We start from the raw sequence: 26,854 nt of genomic DNA, 5'->3' as shown, positions 1-26,854 counted from the left end.
GCCATGTCCCTACCACCCTTTCAAATGAGTATTTCATCTGGAACCTACATCGGCAAATATTGAGCTAAAACTACAAACTCCATTTCTGAAATCTAATCACTAAACCGCAATTATTAGGATTTTCCCACTTAATATAATATATTTTGGCAGAGCTCCTGCCGTCCTACGAACAAAAAAATGTGCAGTCAAGAATTTGATCTTGCTGGGCACTACATCTAACAGAATCAGAATATAAGGCCGGATTCCGACAGTTTCCAGTGGCACTGCTCACGCATATCTTGAAATGGTCAATTCTTGAAATGGGCTAACGGGAAGGATGGTCCACTGACTTAGGGCCGGCCCGTTTTGTGGATTGCTAGCTCCGGTGAGAGAGATGAGATTAGCTTCGGCCATGGGAGATGGGGAGCAAGTTGCTGCTGCTGCTGCTGCTTTCGGAAAGGTGAGGTGCTTCGGGAGAAAGGAATGGCGTGCAGTTTTTTTGACCGATTTTTCTGACTTGCTGTTCTGATTCTTTTGAGGTGGATCGGAGTACGCTAGCTGCTGCTCTGTCTGATGCGGTTCAGACTCTGAACGTGAGCAAGGGAAGAGAGATGCGTGCATGGAGTTGGTGGAGGCATCAAGACGTTGATGGATGCCTTTGTTTTGGGGAGAGAAAACGGAAAGCAGGGAGCCTCTGTTTTTGCCCGGCCGGCCCGGGTGTCGCAATGCAATGAGAACACACAGCTTGCTTGCATGCATGCGGCCTGTACGTCAAGGAGAGACTAGAGAGATGCTTGTGGGCTGGGCTTGGGCTGCCCAACTCATGGGAAGGAAAGGACTCGATATATATAAACTGGTTCTAAGGCCCCGTTTGGTTCCGTTTCTGATTCTTGGAGAAACTTTTCGCAAAGTAGCTGTTTCTGATTCTCGGAGAAACCAGGCGAAGGCCATTTCATGTTTCTAACTACCAATTCGCGAATCACCTGAGGTGAAACGTTTCACCGCGTTGCGTTTGGCTGTCGGATTCGGTGAAATGGCCGAGAATCAGAAGCGATTCACTCAACCAAACGGGGCCTAAGATTTGAGGTTGTGATAAAGTCAAGTTTGATTTGAGAGATGGGAATTGTGTTAGAATAATTCAAATTAAATTGAATTATTGACTAGAGTTGGATTTGAAGATCATCGAGATGAAGACTTGAGCTTTGAAAAAATTGGGATCTGCAACAATTGGATTTTGACTAACTTTCGAGTCTGATTTGAGAAGGTTTACATTCAGTTTTGAATCGACACACACGACTTAGATTAAACTAAGCGGACTACAGTTAAAAAGTTTAAAATTTTAGTGAATTTTGCTATTGTAACAGAAGTGGAAACACCGGGTGTTACATGATGACAAGGCTTTTCTTGAGTTTCACTCAAGTTTCTTTTTATCAAAAATTAGGCAACGAAAAAAACAATCCTTAGAAGTGTGAAAGAGGATTGTATCCTCTAGTGTCATAGTCGTCAAATTCAAGGTCTCATAAGCAAGCTTTTGGTGTCGTTCAGCCTTCTGCTTCAAAGTTAGAGATCTAAGTCTCCACCTGACCCGCCGAGTCTCCATCCATCCCATTCCGGTTAGGGCAGGTTTATTATTATTTTAATTGTTGTCGGGGCAAGATCTGGTGGCGTGGATCAAGGTCTGTCCCACCCCGTCTCGGTATATATGTTACACGCACATTTAGTGGGTTTATTAAGAAATTTATTATCCTTTTATAATGAAACATTTAGTAAAGTAATGTGTGTATGTAACTATTATCATGTTATTTTAGATCCCGTGAACCTTAGATGCGGCTTTTTATTGATTTGTATGTTGTGATAGTTGTTATCTCCTAATTAAACTTGATCTAGAGCTTTTGACGATTTTAGATAGGACGGTGCGGTCGGGTTAAAGTCGGGGCTCCATGGGACGGGGTGGGGTAAGAAAAAAATTCACCCGGTCTCAGAACGGGGGACATGCGGTTGTTTAGGGTATCCTTGGCGGCATATATAGTTGTTTAGGGTATCCTTCTTTTTTTACTGTTGAGCATGTCATTAAGAATAATAGACTTTCTTGTTCTAGTGAGTCTCAGGGGTCAGTGTGTGATTCATGTCAATAAGCCAAAAGTCATCAACTTTCCTATCCTAAGTCTGTTAGTGTATCTACCACTCCTCTTGAGCTAATCTTTTTCATATGTGTGGGGTATCTCCTATTTCAGTTGGTAGACATACATACTATGTAAGTTTTATTAATAACTTTAGCAAGTATACATGGATCTATCTTATCAAGAAAAAGTCAGATGTATTTCAAGTCTTTCTTAATTTTCATAATCTTGTTGAAACAAAATTTGGCAAGAAAATTATCACCATGCAAACATATTGGGGTGGTGAATATAGCGCCTACATTCTTTCTTTCAAAAGATTGGCATCACACATCATGTTTCTTGTCCACATGCTCACGAGCAGATGTGTTTCCCTCCGTAGGACTTTGTGCCATGGACATCGTCTACGCGTTGCACCTCTTCGCCAGGCTATTCCCGGCTGCAGACACTTCCCTAACCATTGTCGTCTTCATCTTGCCTCCACTCGTTGTATCGCCTTGCAGATTGTGCTATAGCTTTCGGTAGTGGCGGAAAAAGTAGTAGGGGCTCATCTCCTTCTTCCTCTCTCTATTCTTCTCCTTCCTGCCTCTCCTTGCTCTCCATTATGGAGACTCCATATGACTTCAGCTCCCTTTGGAAAAGCGTCCATGTTAGTACCAGCGACTGCATGCACTGGCTACAGCTGTTAGCTGTTAGCCCGTGCATGCAGTCGCTATATATAGCTCGTTTAGTTGCTATAGCTGTTAGCCCTTGGCGGCAATAGCGGCCACTAAGCATGTTTGGTAACGTTGATTGAAAGATGTGTGGCCAGATCTTGATTAGGCCATTGATGTTCCTTACCCAAGAAACACAAAGAGCCGAAAAAATCTTGATTAGTGAACCGAGGACTCCATATATGATCATCTTAGTAATGATTAGGGCATCATGATTTATAGTATCTATCAAAACTATATTCTGTTTTAGTACTCTACTAATGTTTGAAATTTGTATGTGATTAGTAGGTATTAAGTGATATTTATGTATTTCAAAGAATATTAAGGAGTGCTACTGCATGTAATCATCTGACTGAGATGAGCCTGGCTCGCGGACACATGCCATGCTAGATCATACATGCAACTAAACGGACCCATATGTCTATTTGAACCAAAGTCACAAAGATTGGACGTACGGCACCTTAGCGTAGTTCCCTCTCCTCCAACTAGAATAATTTTGCTAATGTTAGATACGCTATGAGAGGGATGATGCGGCATCATTTGCACACTTAGCCAAACGGTCGCTATTTCTAGTGCCTCTTTGATGCTTCACTCTCTTTGATCGTGGCTCGATGCTTTCTTCATTCTGAACTACTTCCGTTTGACATGGTTGCTACCACAGCTTTAGCTGCTCCTCCTCATGCCTACAAACTTGAGGAGGGGTTTCAATGTTCTGGTTGGTCAAAGTAGCACTTATGTGTGGGACGTAAGTGTAATGTATGTGGGTCGTATACGTCCTTATTTGTACCTTAACACTTGTACTGGGCTAGCCAAAAAAGGCCGCGCATGATCTAGCATGCAACCAAACAAATTTTGCGACTGCACAGGGCACAGCAATGATGAGCCCAGGCAGTCGACGGGCGCTGAACGTTTCTGGTCGCAGGCAGGTCGCTGAAATTGCGGGTCGGTCAACGACGCAGACCAAGCACAGGGCACAGCAATGGTAGAGTAGAGAAGGGAGGAGAAGAGAAAAGAATAGAGATGGTGGACCGGAGCAGAGCAGAGCGACTGACACCGATCAGTCAGTCAATGTTCAAGCAAATTGACTGATGGCTGGAGTAGAATCGCAGTCGACGCATGCAGCTATCGTTCGTGTCCACAGTAGGCTCGATCGCAATCTTAAAAAATTAACGATTATGATCGCGGAGGATGAATGTATAATATAGTTGATTGTTTTACGATGACGAGGATGCGACGCCAGGTCGCTCGAGCCCTTTCGGGCTGACAGGCGCATGCAGATACGTCCGGGGATGGAACAAAGCCTGAAACCAAATCAGAGCTCAGCTGGACAGAGCACGAGTATCATTTCTCAATGGTGCAAGCAAAAGCATGAAGCACCGGATCAGCGCGCGCGCGACAAGAAGAAGACGGCGGCGGCGGCGGCGGGCGGCTACAGGGTGGCGTGCATGGCAGGCAGAGGAAAGCGCAGCTGCATCGCATCTGCTCCGTCAGCACCAGCTACCTAGCCTCCCGAGAATGAAGCTGGTTGGAATCGGCAGTCGGCCGCAACAGAAAATGCTGTTGTTTCTCATCACAGGTCGGCGCACTGCTTACAAATGGCCAAATGGCTACGACCGCAGCAGAAAATGTTTTTCCCTGCCTGCAGCCTGGAACATAGTTCATATACAACAATGAAAACTATGATTTTATTTATATTTTTATTGTTACTTGTTTTTTTTAGAGTTTGCTTCCGTTTAAGTTTAAAAATGCGTTAGGTGAAATAAATGAGAAGACTACCTGATTCGAAAGAATTTGGTAAGGCATTTATTTACCTTCTCTCTAGTCGGTATTCTTGATCTTACATCAGAGTTGATTTTATCACTCGCTTAACCAGTTTTGTGATCCGTAGGCGATCATGGAGAGAAATAAAAATATTTCGTGGTTTGATGGTCGAGAGTTTTAGTACTGGAAAGTGCGTATGGAGGCTTATTTTCTAAGTTAAAGAAGTGCAATTTAGAAAATAGTTGATTCCAACTATAAGATCTCTGCTGCTCGCACGACTCAGGTTCAAATCGAACAGTGTGAGGTCAATAATAAGATCATAAATATTTTGTTCATAAGTCTGAGTCGGAATGAGTTTGACAGGATTTAACATCTTCTTATATTTGCGACATCCCAAGGGTTCAAGTTATATCAAATTGGTGTCAAAAGTGCTTTCATAAATAGCTTTATAGAAGAAGAGGTTTATGTTAAACAACTCCTGGCTTTGAGCACCCCAAATACACACATAAAGTGTTCAAGCTTTAGAAAATTTTGTATGGGTTTAAGCAGGCACTTAGGATTTGGTATGATAAACTTAAGTCATTTTTGCTAAAGCATGAGTATAAGATGGGGTCGACGGATAAAACCTTGTTCATATTTAGATATAGCAAAGATTTTCTATTTATTCAGATATACGTGGATGATATCAGTTTTTAGCTCTTCTTATGCACTTGTGGTTAAGTTTACGGAAACTATGAGCATAGAGTTTGAGATGTCGATGATGGACGACCTCAACTTCTTCCTTGAACTTCAAATCAAGCAATGCAAACAAGTTACATTCGTCCACTAGACAAAGTACACTGAGAACTTGCTGAAGAAATTCGACATGAGTGACGCAAAGCCCTTGGAAACACCGATGGCTATCTCGACCATGCTTTATCTGGATGAAGATGGTGAGTAGGTAGATCAACGAGAGTACAGGAGCATGATTGGCTCCCTCCTGTACCTGACGGCGACAAGACCTGATATCCACTTCATCGTCTGTTTATGTGCCCACTTCCAAGCATCACCAAGGACACTTTTGAGTATAGTATTTAGTTTTCTGCATCTTCTTCTCTCTCTTCGATATTTTTCGGATGTGAATTTTGCTGGTTGTAGAATTGATAGGAGGAGTAGGTACTTGTTATTTCTTGGGTACCTCTTTTGTTTGTTGGTCTTCTTGCAAATAGTCTAGTGTTGCGCAGTTAACTGTTGAAGCTAAATACGTTGCTGCTGCTGGCTGTTGTTATCAGATTTTATGGATTGTTATTACCTTGAGGGATTTTGGATTGGATTTCAAGAGTGTGTCACTTTTGTGTGAAAACACCAGTGCTATAATCTTCACCGAGTATCTTGATGCAACCAGATTTGCGTATTTGAGAATAGAGCATAGAGTGTAACATCCCTATGATATTATATGATGGGAAGTTGCCTATGTATATACTCTATCGTACTTTTATTGTATCTGTTTTGTATCTTATTTTGTAAGATAATCATAGTAATTGAGCTTTGATTTGTACGTCTTTAGTATTTTCTCTTGTTAGATTTAAATTTGGATTAAGTTGAGTAGTTGTGTGGAGCAAACTTTTAATCTTAGGCTCATCTTGATGCTTTGATATGAAATATTTAAAGTAAGCTAGTTTTACTACAGATAAAATTTGGTAATTTTATGAATCATGTAGACTATGAAATGCTATATTTTTTATCAACATATTCGTAATTGCTTTGACTTAATTAATACTTATGTTAAGACTAGTTTGATGAATACCTTATTCTAGTTCTCTTGATTTAAGTTAGTGGATTATGAAACATTACAATATATTTTCTATATTTATCAAATATTTAGTTTATGATAGAATCTCGAGGGAACATATATTCGTAAAGTCACTGTTTAATTTGATCATATAAATTTTTTGATAAATTTATATAATTTTAATAATTATGAAGAATCATGATTATTAAACCAAATCTGAGCTGAGCTGGAGGAGGTGATGGCGGATTGATATTGTATATCAGCGGCGAGACGGCGGCGGCTACAGGGTGGCAGAGAAATTAAAGTGCAGCACACACTAGAACAACAGCCTGCAGCTCCGACGACGGCGGCACCGAGTGCCAACGCCGAAGATGCGGCCGCAGGCAGCCGGCAACGGAAGCTGTCTTTTCTCGTGGAGGAAACCACATAATTGATAATTGACATGGGAAGAAGAAATGTCGCGAGCCGACCATTCCAGACGATTGAAGATTGATACGCGGCGGCAATGCATGACCCTGACGAATGCCTGGTCCACCGGCAGACTTTTTCTCACGCCCACGTTGCCTTCCCCCCACCCTCTCCGTCGTCTCTCTCGCCGTCCGCGGCGACCTCATCGACAAATCTTGCGGCTGTGGGGATGCCATAAATACACGACCCGCGTCCCTCACTACTCCCTTCAGCACAGCACAGCTGCGTCCACCAATCGACAGCGACCTCCTCCTCCTCCTCCTCCTCCCTCCACGTGCTTCCCTCCTCTGCCTCCGTCCTTAGCAGCGAAGCTTTCTCTCCCCCTTCCTCCTCCTCCTCCGCGTGCTGAGCTGCGTCTGCGGCGGCGATATAAAGGAAAGGCCTATCCTTTTTTGCCTGGGGGGCACCAACACCACAGGTCTCGTCTCCGATCTCTCCGCGGGTTGGAGATCGGGCGGAGGCCTCTTCGGATTCAAAACCCGATCTTTCCCAATCTCGCCGCGGCGCCGCGTCCGTCTCTTGGTTCGAGCCGCGAGCTGAGAGTTGGGGCGACGAGGACAGTCCGCGGAGATGTGGGGGGAGTCCAAGCCGATGCTCAAGTCCCGCGGCGGGGGCGCCGCCGGGGTCGGGGACGACGAGTCCGACTACTTCCCTCCCACGCCGCGCAAGGACTGGTCCACGGGCCTCCTCAAGCTCGTCACCGCCACGGTCATCTTCATGGCCGGCGTCGTCATCGGCCTCTCCGTCAGCGGCAGCGTCGCGCGCTACTACTACAACTCCCACGCCGAGCTCTTCTTCCCGGCCACCACCTACGGCTGCGACCGCGACCGCGACTGCGGCCTGGGCCTCGCCTTCAAGGCTTTCGTCCACCCGCAGCACCTCGCGCACTCCATGTCCGACGAGGAGCTCTTCTGGCGGGCCTCCCTCGTGCCTAAAACCGACGAGTTCCCCTTCCAGCGCGTGCCCAAGGTCGCCTTCCTCTTCATGACCCGCGGCCCGCTCCCGTTCGCGCCGCTCTGGGACAAGTTCTTCCGCGGACACCAGGGGCTCTACTCCGTCTACGTCCACACGCTGCCGGACTACAAGCTCAACGTCTCCAAGAACTCCGCATTCTACGGCCGACAGATCCCCAGCGAGGTCAGCTTCGCTTTCTTCTCTTCTAGGCATTTCAGCTCGTTCATTCAATCAGCCGCTTGTTAACCCATTCATTCTCATTAGAATGAATCTTCCCTAGTCCATTGCAATCGAACAGCTTATTACCTTGAGAATTAGCATCACATTATTGTCTTGGTGAAGAAAAATTCTGATTGATTGGATAGCTGGTGCCTTGGTGGCCGGTTGTCGTGCTAGTTGGTGGCTGCCATGTGCTCATGTTGATTGGGATGTGTGTGTGTGTGGTGTGGGTGTCAAAATGGGGGAGGATTTGGTCTAGGGGGGATATGCTTGCTTGCCCCCATGCTAGGTTGGTAAACTACTTGATTTGTTCAGCTACTAGTGGTGTTCACGAATATCAGATGACTGATGATGAGATTCTTGCTTGACAAATATTCCGGTTAAATTATTTAGTAAATGATTGGTCAAGAAATTTGGGTTGTCCTACCGTCACGACTATATGTTCTATAAAGTAGGTTTTTTGGTGTGATATATCACTCTCCCTTTTCTTTTTGTGCTAAAGTACCACCTTCAAATTTCAATGCAATGCGTGCATTTCTCCTTTGTGCGCTTGCAGTTTAGCCCTTGATGGATGGACAGCGTTGTTCCATATTCTAATATTTATTTCTTGCCAATGCAGGAAGTGTCTTGGGGATCGATAACCCTTGTGGATGCTGAGAAGCGGCTGCTGGCCAATGCCTTGTTGGATTTCTCAAATGAGCGATTTGTGCTGCTCTCAGAGAGCTGCATTCCTTTGTTCAACTTCCCAACTATCTATGAGTACCTCATAAACTCCGCACACAGTTTTGTTGAGTCCTATAACATTGACACCCCTCAAAGTGCTGGCCGGTACAACCGTCGCATGGCTCCTCACATCCTCCCGGATAAATGGAGAAAAGGATCGGAGTGGTTTGAGCTTAACCGTGAATTGGCTGTGCAGATAGTAGCAGACCACAAATACTACTCAATCTTCAGAAAGCATTGTAGGCCATCTTGTTATCCGGATGAGCATTACATACCAACTTATCTTCATTTGTTCCATGGGTCCCTCAACGCCAACAGGACTATCACATGGGTTGATTGGTCAAGAGGAGGCCCGCATCCAGCTAGATATGGTGCTTCAAGCATCTCAGAAGGGTTCATCCAGGCCATCAGGAATAATGGTACGCTATGCACTTACAACTCAAAATCCACTTCTGTCTGCTACCTCTTCGCTAGGAAGTTCGCTCCAAGTGCCTTGGGACCGTTGATGAACCTCACTTCAACTGTGTTGGACTTCTGAGCTGTTCACCATGCTTCATTGGCATACCGGCCAAGAAATTTAGGTACAATATTAGATTGGAGTCGGCAACATGTGTCTCACTATAGATGGATCAGAGGTGTCTTTTGATCGATACGTCTCTCGCAGATGATGCTGTGTGGGACAGCGAAAATTGCTTCACTTATCCTGAAGCTGATCCCCGAGTAAATCGACAGATGGCACTACGAAAGGAGAGGACATTTCTTTCACGTCCCATTCTTTTTAATATATCATAGTTATGTGGTAGATCTCCCCCCCCCCCCCCTCTACTGTAATGACTTGGTCAGATACTAATTTATGTGAATATAACCTATGAATCAATCATTGCTTTACTTCAAGTCTGGCATTGCCAGATGTCGGCATGTCCCTGTGTACTTAACCTCCAGTCTCTAAATCTTGAAGTAACAGCTTGTCATTGGTTGTTGGGTCGATGATGCTTAGGTACAGAAAAGCTAGATATTGAAGTATATGGATGCAAGCAGCAGAATATGCTATATTCTTGCATAAATTTTGTAGACTGGCTGTCTTTGCAGAGAGGGAAAAAAAAGTAGGCTCCTTTCGGAAAGGCACACACGGGTATGCCATTTTGTTGCATATTCTTAGTCTGTTCAAACATGGCCTGTGTTTATTCGCATTAAAAAAACAGGAACATGTTTGATTGGCCTTCATTTGATAGCTAAATATTCTAAGATTGGATGGTGAACATGGGGTGGGGGGACATGGTTTAGGCTGGTGTAGTCCACGGCCTTGTCATGCCTTGGTGTTTAGTAGTATAATCCATGAGCACAGGTCCATGAAACATGGTATTATAGTAGACATCTGTACTGTGTATCTAATCTATTCATATTCTGATCCAGGCAATAGTTTATTTGCTGTAGCTTGTGTGTGTGTTTTTAGTATGTTTGCAGTTAGATATTTCGGGAGGAAATTCTGGTGTGCTATTTTTTTTGTGTCTTAGTACTGCTGGTGTGTTTTTTTGTCGTGAGAATAATGGTATTGCTGGGTTTTTTTTTTTATTTGTGAAGAGGGGTGTCTTTGAGATTGGTCGAAAGTGGCTTTGTTCTGGATCTTGTGCCCTGACTATTCTGTTGCTGTGTATCATGAGTTTGTTCGGTGACCTAGCACATTTTGGGCTATAAATAAGATGGGGTGAAAGTGATGTCTTCTGAAATTTGAAAAGAGAAAAAAAAGAATCACTCAACTTGGTTGTTCCCGAATGATTTTGCAAAAGGAGAATATAATATCTTTATTTCTATATAAAAGAGAGACAAGTGATAGGGTGAGCATGGCCAGGTCTTTCAGTTGGACCAGTTCGAGTAGGCAGAAGAATCCCTGGCAACACGTGCCTTATCCTAGTAGTGTGATGGAGCTTCCTGAACAAGTGATGCTTCAGTAGCTTCCAGCTTGGGATGCGTAGATTCTTTCTTCTGATATCACTCTATCATCCATTGGAAAGTGAGAGAACGTGTCAACTATGCTTACTTGTATCAGTTGTATGTATGGTTGTTACTAGATGACAGGAGATATTCAGTAACATGGTGTTTGGTTCGAGGAACGAGGTGATCCATCACTGTATCATTCTCTGCCCATACGATTTGGTTTAAGGAATGGAATGGATTGATCCATCATCACTTCATTTTCTACAAACACATGATTAGTGTAAACATGATTGGATGATATCATCACATCAAAATTCATGGGATGAACCTACGATGGATCATCCCATCTAGAATGGCTTTATCCCTCAAACCAAACACCCGATAAGATTGGGGTGCAGTCCATTTGCCACAAATTTCAAAAAGGAGTAGTAGGATTAGTATGTGTTCTAGGTTAGATCCACGTCCATAATCCATTTGCATTTGCAGTGATCGGTGAAGTAGGAGGAGGAGGCAAAGGAGAAGACACAACAACTCGTGAAGAAGAAACCCTGCATCCTGCCTCTGGTGTAACGTCTGGCCCCATGTGAAGGCCCATACGGACCACCATTTGAGCCCAACCTGCTATCCATCGGTCCAAGGCCGAAGCTTCCTATGCCCAGCCGTCAGTAAATCGAACACTGGCTGGTTTCAGTGATTCTTCAGGCCGAATCAGTGTTACCTGACACACACGGGTGTTGGAATCCGAATTATATTCAGTGTCGATTCGGTAAAGAAAAATTAAAAATGTGAAATATAACTTCGAATCCGACACATGTGTTAAAATTTGACTCGGATTTAAATATCCAATTCGGTAAAAGAAAAAATAGATACAAGTATCTAGGTAACACTGGTGTGAATTAGTTACATTACTGTTGTTACCGTCATCAGTTGCTTTGCTGTTGCTTGGCTCCCTCCTCTGAAAAAAAAAAAAACAAGAATCCTCCAATGCGAAGGATCGGGGTCTGGTACAGCCATGCATTTCTTTTCCAAATTTTTTTTTCATGTGAGTGTAGCTGCACCAAACCCTGCTTTTTAGCCCTGCAAATCACAATTCAAAGGTGTTCCAGTTGCACCGATGAACACGGCTTCCTCCCAAAGGTGCACTTCCACTGGCATATGATATCATTATCACCTCCTGCAGAAAGATTGGAGGATGCATCATTTTCCTCTTCCAAACTTCTTCCTTTCGTTTATCTCAGTTCTTGCTAATGTGTGCTGGATGCATGCTTATCCAGAGGTTGGTGAGAAAGATTGGACAGAAAGGTGGTTTGCTGCCTCTTCTTGTTTCCTCTATCTCAGTTCTAGAGGATGACTCTTACAATACCGAGGGCATCTTTAGAATGCATGAGTCTACAAGATACAGTTCAAATCCAGCACGAATTCGAAAAGATTACGAGTTGACGGCAAGACAAATCTCCAAAATACAAACAGGGACTACTGTAGAACAATTTCTTCACTCTGATCTCGTGGGATTAACATCTACAAATCCTGAGTCATGACCAAGTCAGATTAAGCAGCATGATTGGAAAAACGAACCCAAGGAAAGAAAAAAAGAATCAACCATCCACATCGATCACGATGGATTCATTTGGTGGCGAACTGACAGCGACCAGGGCTGCGAAGTATTTTGAACGCTTCAAAGGCAAGGCAGAGGCAAGGCAGGCTTTACAAATTCGTTTGGCGCATAAAAATCGAGACATGATAGTTACCCAAAAAAACGTGGTTATCGTGATAACTGCTCGAAATTTAGTAAAAATTCGTACAAATTTAATTGGTCAAATTTGCAAATCGGTGCTAAAATTTGGTCGAATTGGACTGGAACCGAGTGGTTTCTACGATTTGTCGATCATTTTGATGATAACCGAACTAGTTGAAATTCGAGTGTTTTTTGACGATAACCGATCGAATTTTGGCGGTTACCGAACGCATTATTTGAATTTTTATGAAGTTCAAGGAAAATAAAAAACATAAAAAATAACAAAAAATTCAGGAAAAATATAAATAAATATGACATGATATTAGCTATGTTTTTTTTAATCATACTATCTACTCCTTGCATATATCATACATAGGGGAAAATTTTGTAAAAAATAAGGAAAAAATTTGGCATGACCTTTGCTATATTTTGGATATTTTTTAAAAAATAAATAGATATTAATAGCAATACGAGTATGACCATACAATTGTTTCATCGAATATATGCACATATTACATAAGTAGTACATCAAATTAATAAATTTATCGAACTGTCCATACAAAAACTAGAAACACAGTCACATACCATCAATCACTATTTAAGGAAGTAATAATCGATGCTTAAAATGTAGTTTGCATAGTATCCACGCCACATGCAACCTATAAAATGGAAAAAAAAATTAGTACAATACAATGATATATAGATAAAGTAGTTACAGAAAGTAAATTATTATCACGTCCCAAAAATGTTAATTACATAATTAAGCATGCGTAATCCTTATCGCATGTATTTATGCGTATTCATCTATCGAAAACTAGTTAAACATGTTCTAAATACCTTGAAGATGGTTTAGAGAACCTTGGAGACTCCCTAAACACTTTGGAGAAGGAAGAGAATATAAGGAGGATGGTGAGGGGAGACTTAGGAAAATTTTAGCAAAATAACTTCCTCGTGGTCTGACCGGGGTCACCCACGGTCTAACCGTCAGTTGTGCTGCCATGGGGTTGCCACATGGATTTCCCCGCGGTCCGACCGTAGCTATCCGTGGTCTGACTGCCAGCATATAAAGGCTTTGGTTAAGTGGTCAATCGCCTCCCTCTCTCTCTCTCACTCTCTCATTAGCTCTCACACACACATCGACTTAATGATTAATTAGAATAATGTTTAGATGGTTCCTCACAATTATCATCACCTTCAGTACCACCAGCTTTGTCGAGGGTAAATATCTGACAGTGATTCCGGGGTATGCTGGACAGTGGGTGCGTGAACCATATTTCAGAAACTGGGCGTGTCTATATGTAGGCAATGGGTTCGGAGACACAAGGGGTTATACAGGTTTGGGTTTCCCGGAGAATAACAGCCCTACGTCTTATGTTTGTGTTATTGTAGATCTCAATTAGTTACAGATGATGTTCTAGCTGGTTGTTCGTAGCCCTCTCCTCCTTGAATGGGGTCCTCATCCCTTTATATAGTAGATCTCAATTAGTTACAGATGAGGACTTACATGTGGGCCCTACAACATGGCCTCTGCTTGTTCTAATATCTAACTCAAATCATCATTATGGAGGATCAGGCATGCCCACCTGCCCGGTTGGCATAGTATGCCATACCGTCGTGCGCTGTCGTGACCAGACCTGAAGAGTCCTCATTCGTAGCATTTAATGCGACGAGATGGATCGATACCCTTCTGCACCGTTATTGTCCACTTGCATATCCACACCGTTCCCAATAACGTCCTACCTACCACCCGGCATTGCGCCAGCATGCGAAGCCTCACCTCGTAGCCTTTTATCTCTACGGGATGGGACAATACTACCTCCCTTGTACCACCCATGACTTTATCCATTGGAGCCGGCGCCTGGTGACGAAATGCATTTGAGCGCATTCCAGCAACGGCGCCTCGGATGGGTGTATCAAATCTGGCCCTGTGACTAGTGGGGCTAGTCACGGGAGGTCTTGTCCTAGCCACATTAATCCTATCTTAGTCGCCCGAATGACCAGTTTTCCAAAAGTGTGTTCCCCTGTTGCTTACACCCTTTGTGGGATCCGTTTAGTTAAGGTACTTCTTTACTTAATACGCTGACAGTAGCCCCCAAACTTTCCCGTGACTGCGGCCTGGCCTGATCTCACCATTTGGGCCTCAGGCAAAACATAGTTTGCCCAGGGAGTGGTCATTGACGTCGTCTGTTCACAAAGTTTAGCTTTGAGCTCTGCATCACGTGGGGAGGGTTTTAAATGTCCAAGGGGAAGAGAGAGAGAGAGAGAGAGAGAGAGAGAGAGTGTCGTTGGCTGTCGTTGGTCCTGAAGGACTCTTGGTTCCCTCTGCGTACCCCCTCGGGTTTCGAGCAATTTGAATTTTGTGGGTTGTGGTGCTGTGCGGTCCTTTAAAGGATGGATGTTAGAGGGTTCTTCGAGTCATCCCCTTGTCTTCCTTCTTATCCTCAAGCTTTTTGCGCCAAGAACCCAGGTCCTCATCTCGTCCTGTATTCGACTTCATCGTGTAGGCAGACCCTGAGGCCATGGCACATTCCCCTCCTTCATAGCTGGGGAGGTTGATGATTTTGGATGAACCGGCGGAGGGAGATTTACCTTCCACCCAGGATCCTCCTGCCGCGGTGCTTCCGGACGAGGCTTTTGTCATGGTCACAATCGCAAGATCGAAGCTAATACTTGCCCAATTGGCGCCCGCGACAAGCTTACGCCGTTCTACAGAAAGCCATCCTCTGCAGGGCCGTCCCGCTCTCCTGCCCGGGCGGTTCCCCCGACTGATGTCATCGATATTTCTGATGATGAGGAGGGGATCAATTTGGACCTTCTGGAGAAGGAGATCAATGAAGAGGAAGAGTGGGAGAAGCGGAAGGGGGGTCTTCAGGGCGCTACGATGGTCTTTATATGCCAACATCGCATTAATTACTAGAGTTAGAGAGGATAGGGTAGGTAAGTATTGGGATAGTTAGCCCGATCGGGTGTAACTAGTCGGCTTGTAACCTATCCTCCTCATGAATGAAAGTTATTGGGGTCATACGGTGTTCATCTTTGTTCTGGCCCCCTCCTAGGCCCTTGCCGATGGCCGAAGGATCCTAAGGGAGTCCCGCGGCTTCTTGGGCTGATTGGCTCAGGCCATTGTTTGGAGGCTTCCCTCCTGTGTTTGAAGTGATGAGTTGCCCCTGCTTGCCTCATCTCACTCGTCAGTCAAGTTCTGTGCATGTAGAGTGGGTCGTAGCCTGACAGGTTGTGGGTGGCGACCAGTGCTCAGCCTGAGCAAGGGCTGGTGGTCCTATCACCGCGTTTCAGGCCGCCTTGTTTTGTGGCACCCCTGGTCGCTAGGTTCGGTAGTGGTCGTTTTAAGCACGGTCGCGTATCGCTGTTGGGGGGCCAATCTACAAGGGCCCTATTACGAATAGGGAGGTCCTGCAAAATAGGGAGTCTTATTCATTTTTATTTTGAGAACTTACAGGTCATATTCCACGCTCATCTAGAAGGTCCTACAAAATAGAGAAACAAGCCCGTTTTCGAGCGACCATATACCCATAACCTACGCAACAGGGTGATATTTCAGGAGTTGTGTAGTTCAAGGCCGTTCTCCATGGCTAACCTGACCGCTCCAAGTTGGGTGATATCGACCACTTTGTAGAGTCCCTTCCATTTGGGGGAGAGTTTACTCTGACCGGCCTTATTCTGAATTTGCTTGAGGACGAGGTCGCCTACGGCCAGTGTTCGTTGTCGCACCTTCCGGTCGTGGTAGCGTCTGAGGCTCTGCTGATATCGGGCAGTTCGAATTAGAGCTCGGTCGTGGAACTCTTCGATCAGGTTTATGTCGTCCTCTCGTCGTGCCACCTGGTCGACGTCCGAGTAGTTGCTGACTTGGGTTGACTGGAGGGCGATTTTAGAGGGGAGCATGGCTTTCACGCCAAAGACCAAGAAGAAAGGGGTTTCGGCTGTGGCCCGGCTAGGGGTTGTTCGTAGCAACCGGAGTACTGCGGGGAGCTCGTCTACCCAACGTCTCAAATAGCTCATAAGCCGGTCGAACACCCGGGTTTTGAGACCTTACAGTATCATCCTGTTTGCCCTCTCGACTTGTCCATTGCTTTAGGGGTGAGCCACAGACGCTTAGCAAACCTTGGTCCCGATTTTATTGTAGTAGTCTTGGAAAGCACTACTGGTGAATTGAGTTCTGTTGTTCGTGGTTATACGGTTCGGACTACCAAACCGCACTACCAGCTCCCATATGAACTTAATCGCCGCTATGGCGGTGATCTTTCTAACGGGTTCAGCCTTAATCCACTCAGTGAACTTGTCGATTGCTACGAACAGGAACTCAAAACCACATGAAGTTTTAGAGAACGATCCCACGATATCGAGCTCCTAGACAGCGAACGGCCAAAAGAGTGGTATGGTTTGCAGTACCTGGACAGGCAGGTTGGTATTTTGGCCGTGGTACTGACACGACTAACACCGTTTCACCAGCTCGCGGGCATCCTGAAGAGCAGTGAGACAATAAAATCCATTTGATGTCCATGCCGTACACAGAGACGAGAATTAGTACCTATATTTATGTAATCTAGTTAATTTCTAGGATCTTTTTCAGATCAAGGTTGTAATCACTGTCATTACTTAAATATAATCATCGTTCTGTTCCGTAGAAAGCTTAAAAGTAGCATAAAACAATTAATTTGGATCGAGTAGAGTAGAACATCACGGCACAAGTGGCTTTTAGAAACGTGTGCTCAAACCGCGTGGCATTCTTAATCCATTTCCCCTATTAGATTATTCCATTACATTGATCCATTCCTGGCTTTGCTTGCTTAATTGCTTTCTTCTCCTCCGTTTTGTTGCCCGGTCGTCAATCCCCCTCTCTCCCCAATTGCTTAACGACACGCCCTCGCCTCCTCCTCGCTTCGCATCCCCCTCCCCACTGCTCCACCTCCCCATCCGAGGCACGATTGCTTCCTTCGCCGCAGCTTTCCAGTCCGTCCTCCGCGCCATTTTTTTCCTTCTCTCCAGGTATTGTCCCGGTGTTTCTTCTTTTCTTTTCTTTTCTTTTCCTTGGCGCATTCTTCAGCCTGTGCCGCGAGTGATTGATGAAGAAAGGAGTGTCCTTTTCTTGTTTCTTGACGCCGGATTCAGGTTTGGCGATGGGGGCGGATGTTGTATCGGGTTAGGGTGGGGTGGAACTGGGTGGATGCTGACTGTGGCCTGCTGATTTGCAGTTCTTGATCCGTGATTCCGCCGTTGTCCGCCGAGGTGTCAGTCGCCGGCGAGAAGAGAACTGGCCTTGATTGCCGCCGGATTCAGCCGCGATTTGTCGTTGCGCCAGCTCTGGATTGTGTGACAGACAAGGGCCCTGATTCCTATGCTGTTGAATTGGGGCAAGTTGCTGTTGCCTTGTTGGTGTCGGCAACAAAGGCGGGTGGGTTGATCCGGAGACTTTGATGAATCCTCGCCGATCCAAGTCAGTCAAGCTCGTGTCGGCGCGCGCCAACAAGCCCCTTGAGGTGGATATCGCCGAGGAGGACCCGCGGATGAGCTCGTCGGCCGACAACACAGTCTACTGCTGCATTGCCAAGGGGAGGAAGGTCATCTACTGCTACAACAGCAAGGATGGCGATCCGCAGATGGAGTCCACGGCCGCGCTCTGCCTGGAGAACGCGCCCTCGCACCACCGGCATTACATCCACACCTCGGGGTCAAGGAGCTTCGGCTACTTGATGGCTGACGGGCACACGTTCTTCGCGATCATTGACCCGAGTGTCGGGAATGTGGGTGCCTTGCAATTCCTGGAGCGCATGCGAGATGTATTCAGGAATGCGAATAGGAATGGCTTCCATGACTCGCTGGTACCAGCAGTCCAGAGGCTGGTGGCTTCGCTGGAGAAGATGCCCCGTGCCGCGTTCGTCCTCGAGGAAAGTGCAGACAGGGGAGGATCAAATGACAGTTCCACCTGCACGTCGTCGAAGGTGCCTTTGCTGGGGAAGAGTGGGAGCAGGAAGGAGAAGAGAAAGGCGAAGGATAAAGCGATGCCAGCTGGGGATGGCGATGATGAGCATCATGGGACTAGGGGGGTGAGAATAGATATGCCAACAGAGGAGGTCGGCGGCATGTCGTTGGAGCGGAGTTCAAGCCAATCCAGACTGCGACGGCAGCAGCCATCTCGGTCCTTGTGGATGCGCCATGTGAAGATCATCATCATTGTCGATGTCGTCATCTGCCTGGTGCTGTTTGCTGCTTGGCTGGCCATCTGCAAGGGTTTCCAGTGTGTTTCTGGGTGATGGCATGAGATCTTTGCATGAGTTGTATAGCTTTTGAGGAACTGAGAAGGCTTTGGATGTGGTGAGGTTTGATATCTTCCTTTTGAGAAAGGTAAATATAAGCTAAGTAGATGGCGAATGGAGAGATGGACCCGGTGAAAATTATGGTGGAAGCTAAATTACTAGACAACAATATGTTCACTGTCAGACAATGAAAATGGAGGCTTGATGTCATGGGCATGTACATATGCTTCACCTCTTGTACATGAGAAATTGGTAGGGTTTTTCATAAATTTTGTGCCCACGTGATCCTGGTGTATTAAAGTTTACAAATCTTGTGTAATTTATGATTCCTTTGGTACTATTTGTGCAGATGATATACCTTGCTGCAGTATATGCCTCAAAAACATGTCTTCATGTTGCCCTTTGCGGCTTTTCTGTAGATTTCTGCTCTCATGGAAAATTTAGTCGAGCTTTTGCAAAGTTGTGGTTCTGAACTTCTGATACAATGGATATTTTCACGCCTTATATATGTTTATACCAAAAGAATGCTTGTTGTTGGATGAGACAGCTTTGTATGAAGAAGATTTCTGCAAGAATGCTCGTGAATTTGTTATTTCTCACAGTGTTTTTTTCTAGATTGTTAGCTTCCAGGAATGAAGATAGCATTGTGCTCCGCAGTTGTGGAGAGTTCAATTAAATGCATCAGACTGCCTTCATGCTGCATCACAAGCAGCTCTTTTGTCTGCATTTTATCTGAATGGCGGGTTCCCTTCTTAGATTATCCATTGGGAGAAAGAATAGATTGGTTTGCCTTCACTACTGCGGTGTTCGCTTGTAATAGCATCCATATGGAGCTCAATATTGGAAGGAGTTTGATCATGTGATGATATCCTCCGCTCTATCAGTAGTGCATGGCAAATTGCAGTATCTGCAGGCTCAGTGTTCTTTGGCGAGGCTCGAAAACTACAGTACTGCAGGGGTTTCAAATCCATTGTACCAGCTGCGATTGCATTCGTCTCTTTGTAGTTGTCGCACCACCATGATTGGTGAAGCTTGGAAAGTGATGAGTAGTCCTCGTGTGCCTACAATCTTGACATGATCGTCTTGCTTTTCCATGAGATCCTGATACGATTGATATGAACAGCATTTCCCGGACATGGTGTCGTTGGGCTCAACCGTGTGGAGTAGAACCTGAACCTGCAGCATTAGCGTGTAATTACCACCTCAAAAAATCCTGGAACAATTAACCAACTAGCACTAATGCTTTCTTCAAGAACTCATCCAAGCGCCGCGCTTCCGGAGCTGCAGAACGTAGTGGCATCGGTCTGACGACGGCCATGCAGTGAAGAGTGAACCCTGCTCTGCTGCTCATGTCGTCAGTGGACGGCCAAGGCTGCAAGAGGCGACCGACGGCTGGAAAACGACGCCGGCGTGCGGCTCCTTCGACGACACCCTGATCGGCAGGAGCCGTAGGGCACCATAAATCGCATCCCATACGCTAAACTCTATCTACTGCATACCACCACGAACACCAGCAACAGCTAGATGTAAACTGGAAAGAGATATTAGCATGTAACTGGAAGAGATGTTTTCTGATCACTTTTCTTTTCTTTTCTTCTTTTTCATGTAACTGGAAGAGTCGAAGAGTGGAGGAGTGATCAGAAAGCGAAAGCAAAAGTAAAGAAAAGGGAGTCGACCTCCATCAGAATGGGTTGGGCTGAAATAGTAGGAGAGAGCTAGGCCTCCATTCCAGCCGAAGCACAGCAAACTCGAGCCTGTCCTCTTTTTCTCCCCTTTTCGCCCTACATGTCATCGAAAGCCTATACTGGATCTCAAAAAACAAAGCCTATACTATATACACTCCTTTTCCGTATGATCTTGGTGCTTTGTCCGAGTAACTACTCCATTTGTTAGGATATACTGCATGCACCCACAAATAAGATATGTTTTAGCATTTATTCATGTAGCCAAACTATTTTGAATTTGATGTCAGGTAACTTCATATGTAGTTCCTAGGGCGGTAGATATATCCGTGGTCAGAGTCAGATACTAAGATTGTACTTTGGAGACCGCGCCCATATCTGACCATATGTAGTTCTTTTGTGTCTGGAGGGTTTAGCTAGGAACCAATTTCTCTGTTTAGAATTCGGATATACATTTTTATAGCAGGAAAGGATACTGGCAAATTTCAATATTTCTCGGAGTTGTGAAATTTATGCACTCCATTCCTCTGCAAGACTGCAAGGATATTCCTGACCGAACGCACCAGGAGAGACGGAATGCGAGTGTATTGTATTGCTTTAGAGAGATGTATGACGCCATTGAAATATGGGTTGTCTCTACTCCATTGATCTGCATAGTATACTACTACTTTAGCTAGCGTTGCTTAATCATCAAAGACAGCATGAACTGTCATGTTCCAATTCGTCCAAGACAAGAGTGTATGGATTAATGGATAGTCTGCTCAAATTTTAACATTGTTATTCTGCGGTTACACGTAGGCAACATGCGCACTGCCCACAGGTCACCTTGAGCACCCTCGCACCATCCAACCAACTAGTGAAAAACTCAAACCCTGAGCACCCTCGCACCAGAATACAGATTGGTGAAGTTAGAGGGAAACAGTAATCTGCGAGAGGATAAACAGTATTTTGCAGTTGGATACTGTAGCGAGTATTGTAGCAAGTGCGCTGTTCATAGTGGCATCAAATCATAGTATTTGATCAAACAATTCGAGTTACAACTCATAATATCATGAATTTCACAAGAGCGCACACCACTAAGTGAGTTACAATTGTATTTGATCAAACACTTCGAGTTACAACTCATGATATCATGAATTTCACAAGAGCGCACACCCCTAATTTTGATCCTAAAACTGGTGAGTTACGATGTCCCAAACAAGGAGTTGCGATTTGTCGTTAATTCACACTTTCTATTGCCATTATTTCATTACGAATGACCAGTTCATAACTAGCACTATAAATACGTCTTTGCCCAATGATTTTACACCAAAGGACATAAGTATGATCTTAATTATTGGGTTGAGGATTGTGATTTACTCATTGTCGGATTGTAATCATGTACTTCTAAACATAGATCGTAATTCATTATTTCTTTGATCGTTGTTACATACTTGTGATCATAATTGGACAGGGGTGAGCAGAGGTGAACTACTTCTTCATAGCAGATATGATCATATGACATAATTATAGTTTCCTGAATCTTCATTAAAACTCATCTGGTCGTAATAGACTGTAACTCATAGCGACACGATCTTAATTACAAAAATTCTGATCAAAATATTCTAAAACTTCGCCCAAACATAGCATTTATAGATCTTGTTTTGTAAGCATATTTTTCTAACAATATACTTAAAATGGATCGACAATTCGATTGGCTACTCTCAACTTGTTGGATTAGTGGGCAACAGGGCAATTGTTAGTTGGCTGGCTGCTTGATTTGGTGCATGCAGGAGGTGGAAAAGAGGTCGGGTGCATGCGCGCATGTGAAATGTGTACGACTAGATCCCGTAATCTTCAAGTTTGCTTGATCCAACATGCGGATCATCATGCCATTTTACTACTAGAAACAAACGCATGCAAAGTGGTTAAGAATCTCTTCACCTTTTTTCCTGTATTTATTCTTTTAAAACAAACACCTTTTTTCTTTTCTTGTACAGTTAGAATATATAAATTCCTCACAAACACGCACATCTCTCTCTCTCTCTCCTGCTGTATATGCATAGCATAATTCCTTTGTCTCTACGTGCTTTTTTGTCCTGGTGAGAAGAGTTGTTCTTGCAGAGAAAAGCAGACAATGACATGCACTGTGATTATCACTTATCAACAGCTTTTCAGCTCAGAGGGAAAGCTGCAAAATGGCAATTCAGATCCAGATTCTTGTAATCGAGTTGTCCTCTTCACATGATTGAACTTATTGACAAAGAGTCCTATACTCCTATGCAGTTTGCCTTTATACATGATGGGTTTTTACAAGGCTAGTAAAGAGTGGTTAAACAAAATTGAAAAAAAGTGTGCTACGTTTTTTACGGGATAATACTCCACAACAAAAAAAGATATCATATTGTGAATTGGGAATCAGTTACAACTCCAGTTGAATATGGTGGTTTAGAGGTAAAAGACTTGGAAGCTTTTAATTTTGCTTTACTAGAAAAATGGGGCTTTAAATTTCAGAACAATGATGGGGGAGACATGTGGACAGAAATCTTACAAAGTAAATATGTTAAGACTAAGAATGTAAATGTTTTTCAAATCCCCCATAGAAGCGGTGTTGAACAGTTACCTTGTCTGGCTTTGGTTTGTACTAATATACTGGTTAACAGGATGGTATATTGAAATGACGGGAGAACAGAACCTAGGTATCCTGAGGTGGAATGATACCCCAAAAAAATTATACTGAAAAACCATGATGCAGTTTTTTCCCAGTAAAATAAATTATACGGAAACAAAATAAAATGCTGCAATTTTTTAGAGTGTTAAGAATTTTTTTTTGAAAGCCGCAAAGTGGACGGTTATATTAGAAGAAGAAGCAATGGTTCTTACAACATCACAAACGAGAAAAAACTCGTCGGATGGACTAAGGAAAAGAAAAGGAAGCTAAACAACGGCATCTAAAACGGTCGGTTGGGAAACAACACAGACCGTAAGACCGTAAAACCACACCACCGCATCAGGCACCAAGGCACTAATATAGCCCACTGCATGTCATCGTTGCCAAGCTCGTTGTTAAAGCAATGTAGTAGCTCTGACTTCACCACAATTACCAAGACCACCTAGCTAAAACTAAGCTCAAAAAGTAACGTCGGGATACGATGGAACATAGCAACAACCCACCAACTAGCTAAACTAGGTCTATGAGGGCAAGACCTGCGCCGATTGAGCAACGCCATGCACAAAGCCGAAAGCCACCAAGACGCGGGGAAGGATCGCCAAGGTGACGCCTCCAAGGAGACCACGACGTCAGGAATGTCGCCATCGCCCGTCCGGAAGACCAACCTGAGTTTTCACCTAAGAATCCCCCAGAGCAGCAAGGGCAAGGAGAACTACGACAACGCCTCCAACAAGAGGAGTGTCGCCCTAAGACGGCACCGTCGTTGGCACCGGCAACAAGCCGCGCAAGACTTTCACTCAGCACCCTACACCACACGAGCCACGAGGAGCGAACCCCACGCAACCGAACCACATACGCCTCAAAGTGACAGGACACTATGTTGCCGCCCTCACGGCCCTCCGCCACGGCGATCCATGGCAACACACGCCAACACAGCTGCCCTTCACCGAAACCGGACGCCGTCATGCGAGACCAGCCGCCTTCGAGCCACCATGCCCTGCAGCACCACCACTCCTCAACCGAGCCCGTCGCCGTTGGCCGGCACCGCCACCATGCCTTTGCAATACCACTCACCGCCGTTCGCCACCACGCCACACCATACCACAACTTGTCTTGCCGCCTCGAGCCGCTGAGCACAGATTTGGACGCCGCCTTGCGCCCATTGTGGCCATCGCATAGGATCCCATCCGGCGACGCCCCTTCTAGCTGCTTGACTCCCCACGGACTCCGATCGACTCCCCTCCGGCGTCGCAGCGGCTGAGAGTGCTAAGAATTATAAGATGGTGAGTCCGGGAGATGCAGACCTGAATCGATCGAGTTTCTAAATCAGCATCTTCCAAGGGAATACAGGAGTATCAGAATACGGCAGTTGGTACCAGGATGATTGATTACTGGAAGGAGGAGCCTTGATTAGACAAATAGTCAAGTGAATCTCAGCCCATTTGATCATTATAAAAGTTCATCCAAGTTGAAAGATAAGCAGACGAAAGCAACATATATGCCGGCAAATATAAGCAAAAAGGGGGAAAAGAATAGAAAAGAGAGAAAAGGAGCTGGATGCATTGACAGTTAAAGATGTACACAGCACTGCCTCGATGTGTCTAGTATCTTGAGAATTCAGAGCAAGAAACGAGCAGGAAGCTACAGCAAAGCTGAAGGGGATATTATAACAATCATGCATGCATTTGTTTTCATCAGGAAAGTTAGAATTAAATTAAATAAACCAGATTGGATTACGACGTGGAAACGCGTTGCAGCTGCAGAATGGCTCTGATCTTCTCTTGGAGATGCGAATCCCTTTACAAGGGATCGTGTATTCGTGTGTCGCCAAAGCAGGAGGCCCATCGAGAATATCTTATGCACTGCATGGCTGCCTTCTTGTCGGTCAGGTTCGCCCTTTCTGTCGGGGTCACAACTGATCAGACTGTTTTGCAGTTCGTCCAGGATTCGCAACAACTGCTATGCTGCTAGTGATTTTTTCAGGAAGAAGGAAAAAATTGCATGATCGTTTGCTGTATATATTGATCTTACAGCCATCGATTCCTGTAATTTCTTCTCCCGCGCGCTATATAACAAGAATATTTAGAGTTCTCGCATGAAATGTACTTTTCTATTTATGTGAAATTCCCTCATCCAAACAGTGAAGAAATGACAACATATTCTGTTTGCCAACTATCGAGAAACCTAATTACTATACTAATTACTATAATGGCAATCTGGTTGCCAACTATTGAGCACCTAATTACTATACTAATCATCATTCTGCCATGGTGTTTTTCTGGTGGCTCCAAAGAACGGTGCGCAGGTTGTTAGTAGTTGAAGCGGCTGCTGTCGTCAGTTCAAGTCTCCGCTGACAAAAGGGATCGATAAAACAAATTGAACACCAAGGGAAGGACATCCTCTAAGTATTTCATTAAAATTATGTCATGCCTCGAACTCGAATTGAGTGAAATCTCCGTTAGCATCGTAAGAGGTTTGGTGACAACAGGGATCGATCATGTTCATAGATGTTGCCATCACCAACATCGCCATCAGAAGATTTATTATTTATTACTACTGCTAATTGCTGCTGAGGCTTCAGTAATAGTTAAGACAACACATGATGGCTATGTCTATTGAGAATGCATAGAGATTTTTAACACACAAAAAAGTACTTGTATTTCTTACCAGACGTGCCGTTACATCCGCGCTCAACTTATGATGGGTTAGGTTAGCTATACTTTGATGATTCGATTATGTTTGGTAGCAGAAGAAGCAGGAGTAGTAGTATAATACCAGTTTCTCTTGATGTCGTGTTGCTTTCTCATTAGCTACTAATTAAGCCACACTCTACAAATTTGGGACGTCCATTGCTCAAACCGAAGAGTCCTCTCTGGCAAGCCGAGGGGATCCAGCGCTTACTCGGTTGGTAGAAGGTGCCATCGAGCATCATTCTTATCTGGGCTTAAACCTGGGTGGCTACCTCCTATTTGTTTGATAAAAGAAGAATAAGCCGTGCTATTGCACATGTAGCTGTGTTTCTATTTGTTCCTCTAATAATCAACACCTTATATTTTTCTTAATTAACACGGCAAATGTTTAGGGAGTCATGGCTTGACATGGCATGTGCTACTTCCAACCTAGTAGAAACTTAGGAGTTGACAACACCTGATCGCACCCCAAAAAGGCAGGAAAATTGAACACAGCAGGTGATTTTTTTTAAAAGAAGAAGAAGAAGAAGGACCTGATGACTATCAAAGTCGAGTCATCTCTAGTATTCAAGCTTGTACAAAGACAGGACAAAATCACACATGTAGAGTAACTGCAGTCCTCGCACACCTGCATTTCATATCCTGCAGCACCATACTATTTCATCGCCATTTCAACGAATTTATGGGGGATTCCCTAAAAAAAACGAATTTATGGGGATGTTGAACGGAACGACGAGATAAAGAATTGCAAAGGACGACAAGGGCAAACAAAACGAATTAACTTCAACAGCGCTTCCTGATCCGTTCAACAGGTGGCGCTATTTTTTTCGCAAATCATAGGTGCAATCACAGTCAAATCAGGCTAGAGGAAATTCTGGAGCTCAAAAGTCAGACAAACACCTACCGACTTTTGCAGCTAATAACAATTGTGCGAATTATACCTGCTTATAATAAAAATGAGAAAGGCAGGGCCTGGATCTGAAAAAGGCAGACCAGGAATGAAAGAAAAACCAGAGGAAAAGAAGACAAAATAAGTATTGTTTCAGGGACCGAAAAGAAGCTGCCACTTTCATCTTTATCTACAGGATGGAGAAGACAAGGACAGGGTGGTGGTCAAAGGGCAGACTAAACAAGACAATCAGTGAAGGAGTACATATAAAATAGACGAAGTAAATAACAAAAAAG

At 44.5% G+C, this 26,854-nt stretch overlaps 2 protein-coding genes across 4 annotated transcripts; both read left to right on the top strand.

The window, feature by feature from the left end:
- The first annotated feature begins 6,933 nt into the window (after nt 1-6,933).
- On the top strand, nt 6,934-9,593 carry LOC133895270 (glycosyltransferase BC10-like). 2 transcript variants are annotated; one of them, XM_062335444.1, is made up of 3 exons: nt 6,934-7,946; nt 8,602-9,286; nt 9,370-9,593. In XM_062335444.1, the coding sequence occupies exons 1-2, from the start codon at nt 7,380-7,382 to the stop codon at nt 9,241-9,243; spliced, it is 1,209 nt and encodes a 402-aa protein (XP_062191428.1). In that variant the 5' UTR covers nt 6,934-7,379; the 3' UTR covers nt 9,244-9,286; nt 9,370-9,593. The 2 variants fall into 2 exon arrangements, with proteins under 2 accessions (XP_062191428.1, XP_062191427.1); XM_062335443.1 differs by having other exon boundaries at nt 6,935-7,946; nt 8,602-9,593.
- A 7,492-nt stretch (nt 9,594-17,085) lies between these two features.
- Nucleotides 17,086-19,038, top strand: LOC133896195 (phytolongin Phyl1.1-like). Of its 2 annotated transcripts, none has more exons than XM_062336745.1 (2): nt 17,086-17,379; nt 17,586-19,038. In XM_062336745.1, exon 2 carries the CDS (start codon nt 17,808-17,810, stop codon nt 18,642-18,644), a length of 837 nt encoding a protein of 278 aa, XP_062192729.1. In that variant the 5' UTR covers nt 17,086-17,379; nt 17,586-17,807; the 3' UTR covers nt 18,645-19,038. The 2 variants fall into 2 exon arrangements, with proteins under 2 accessions (XP_062192729.1, XP_062192730.1); XM_062336746.1 differs by having other exon boundaries at nt 17,086-17,502.
- Nucleotides 19,039-26,854: the final 7,816 nt, after the last annotated feature.

The sequence above is a fragment of the Phragmites australis genome, chromosome 16, assembly GCF_958298935.1.
Source record: "Phragmites australis chromosome 16, lpPhrAust1.1, whole genome shotgun sequence".
NCBI classification, from domain to species: domain Eukaryota; kingdom Viridiplantae; phylum Streptophyta; class Magnoliopsida; order Poales; family Poaceae; genus Phragmites; species Phragmites australis.
The sequence above is the reverse complement of the archived record's forward strand: the minus strand, read 5'-3'. Positions and strand labels throughout refer to the sequence as shown.

Coding starts and splice junctions, on each gene's coding strand:
- LOC133895270 (XM_062335444.1), top strand. CDS start 7,380: ATGTGGGGGGAGTCCAAGCCGATGCTCAAGTCCCGCGGCGGGGGCGCC. Junction 7,947..8,601: donor GCCGACAGATCCCCAGCGAG/GTCAGCTTCGCT, acceptor TTGCCAATGCAG/GAAGTGTCTTGGGGATCGAT.
- LOC133896195 (XM_062336745.1), top strand. CDS start 17,808: ATGAATCCTCGCCGATCCAAGTCAGTCAAGCTCGTGTCGGCGCGCGCC.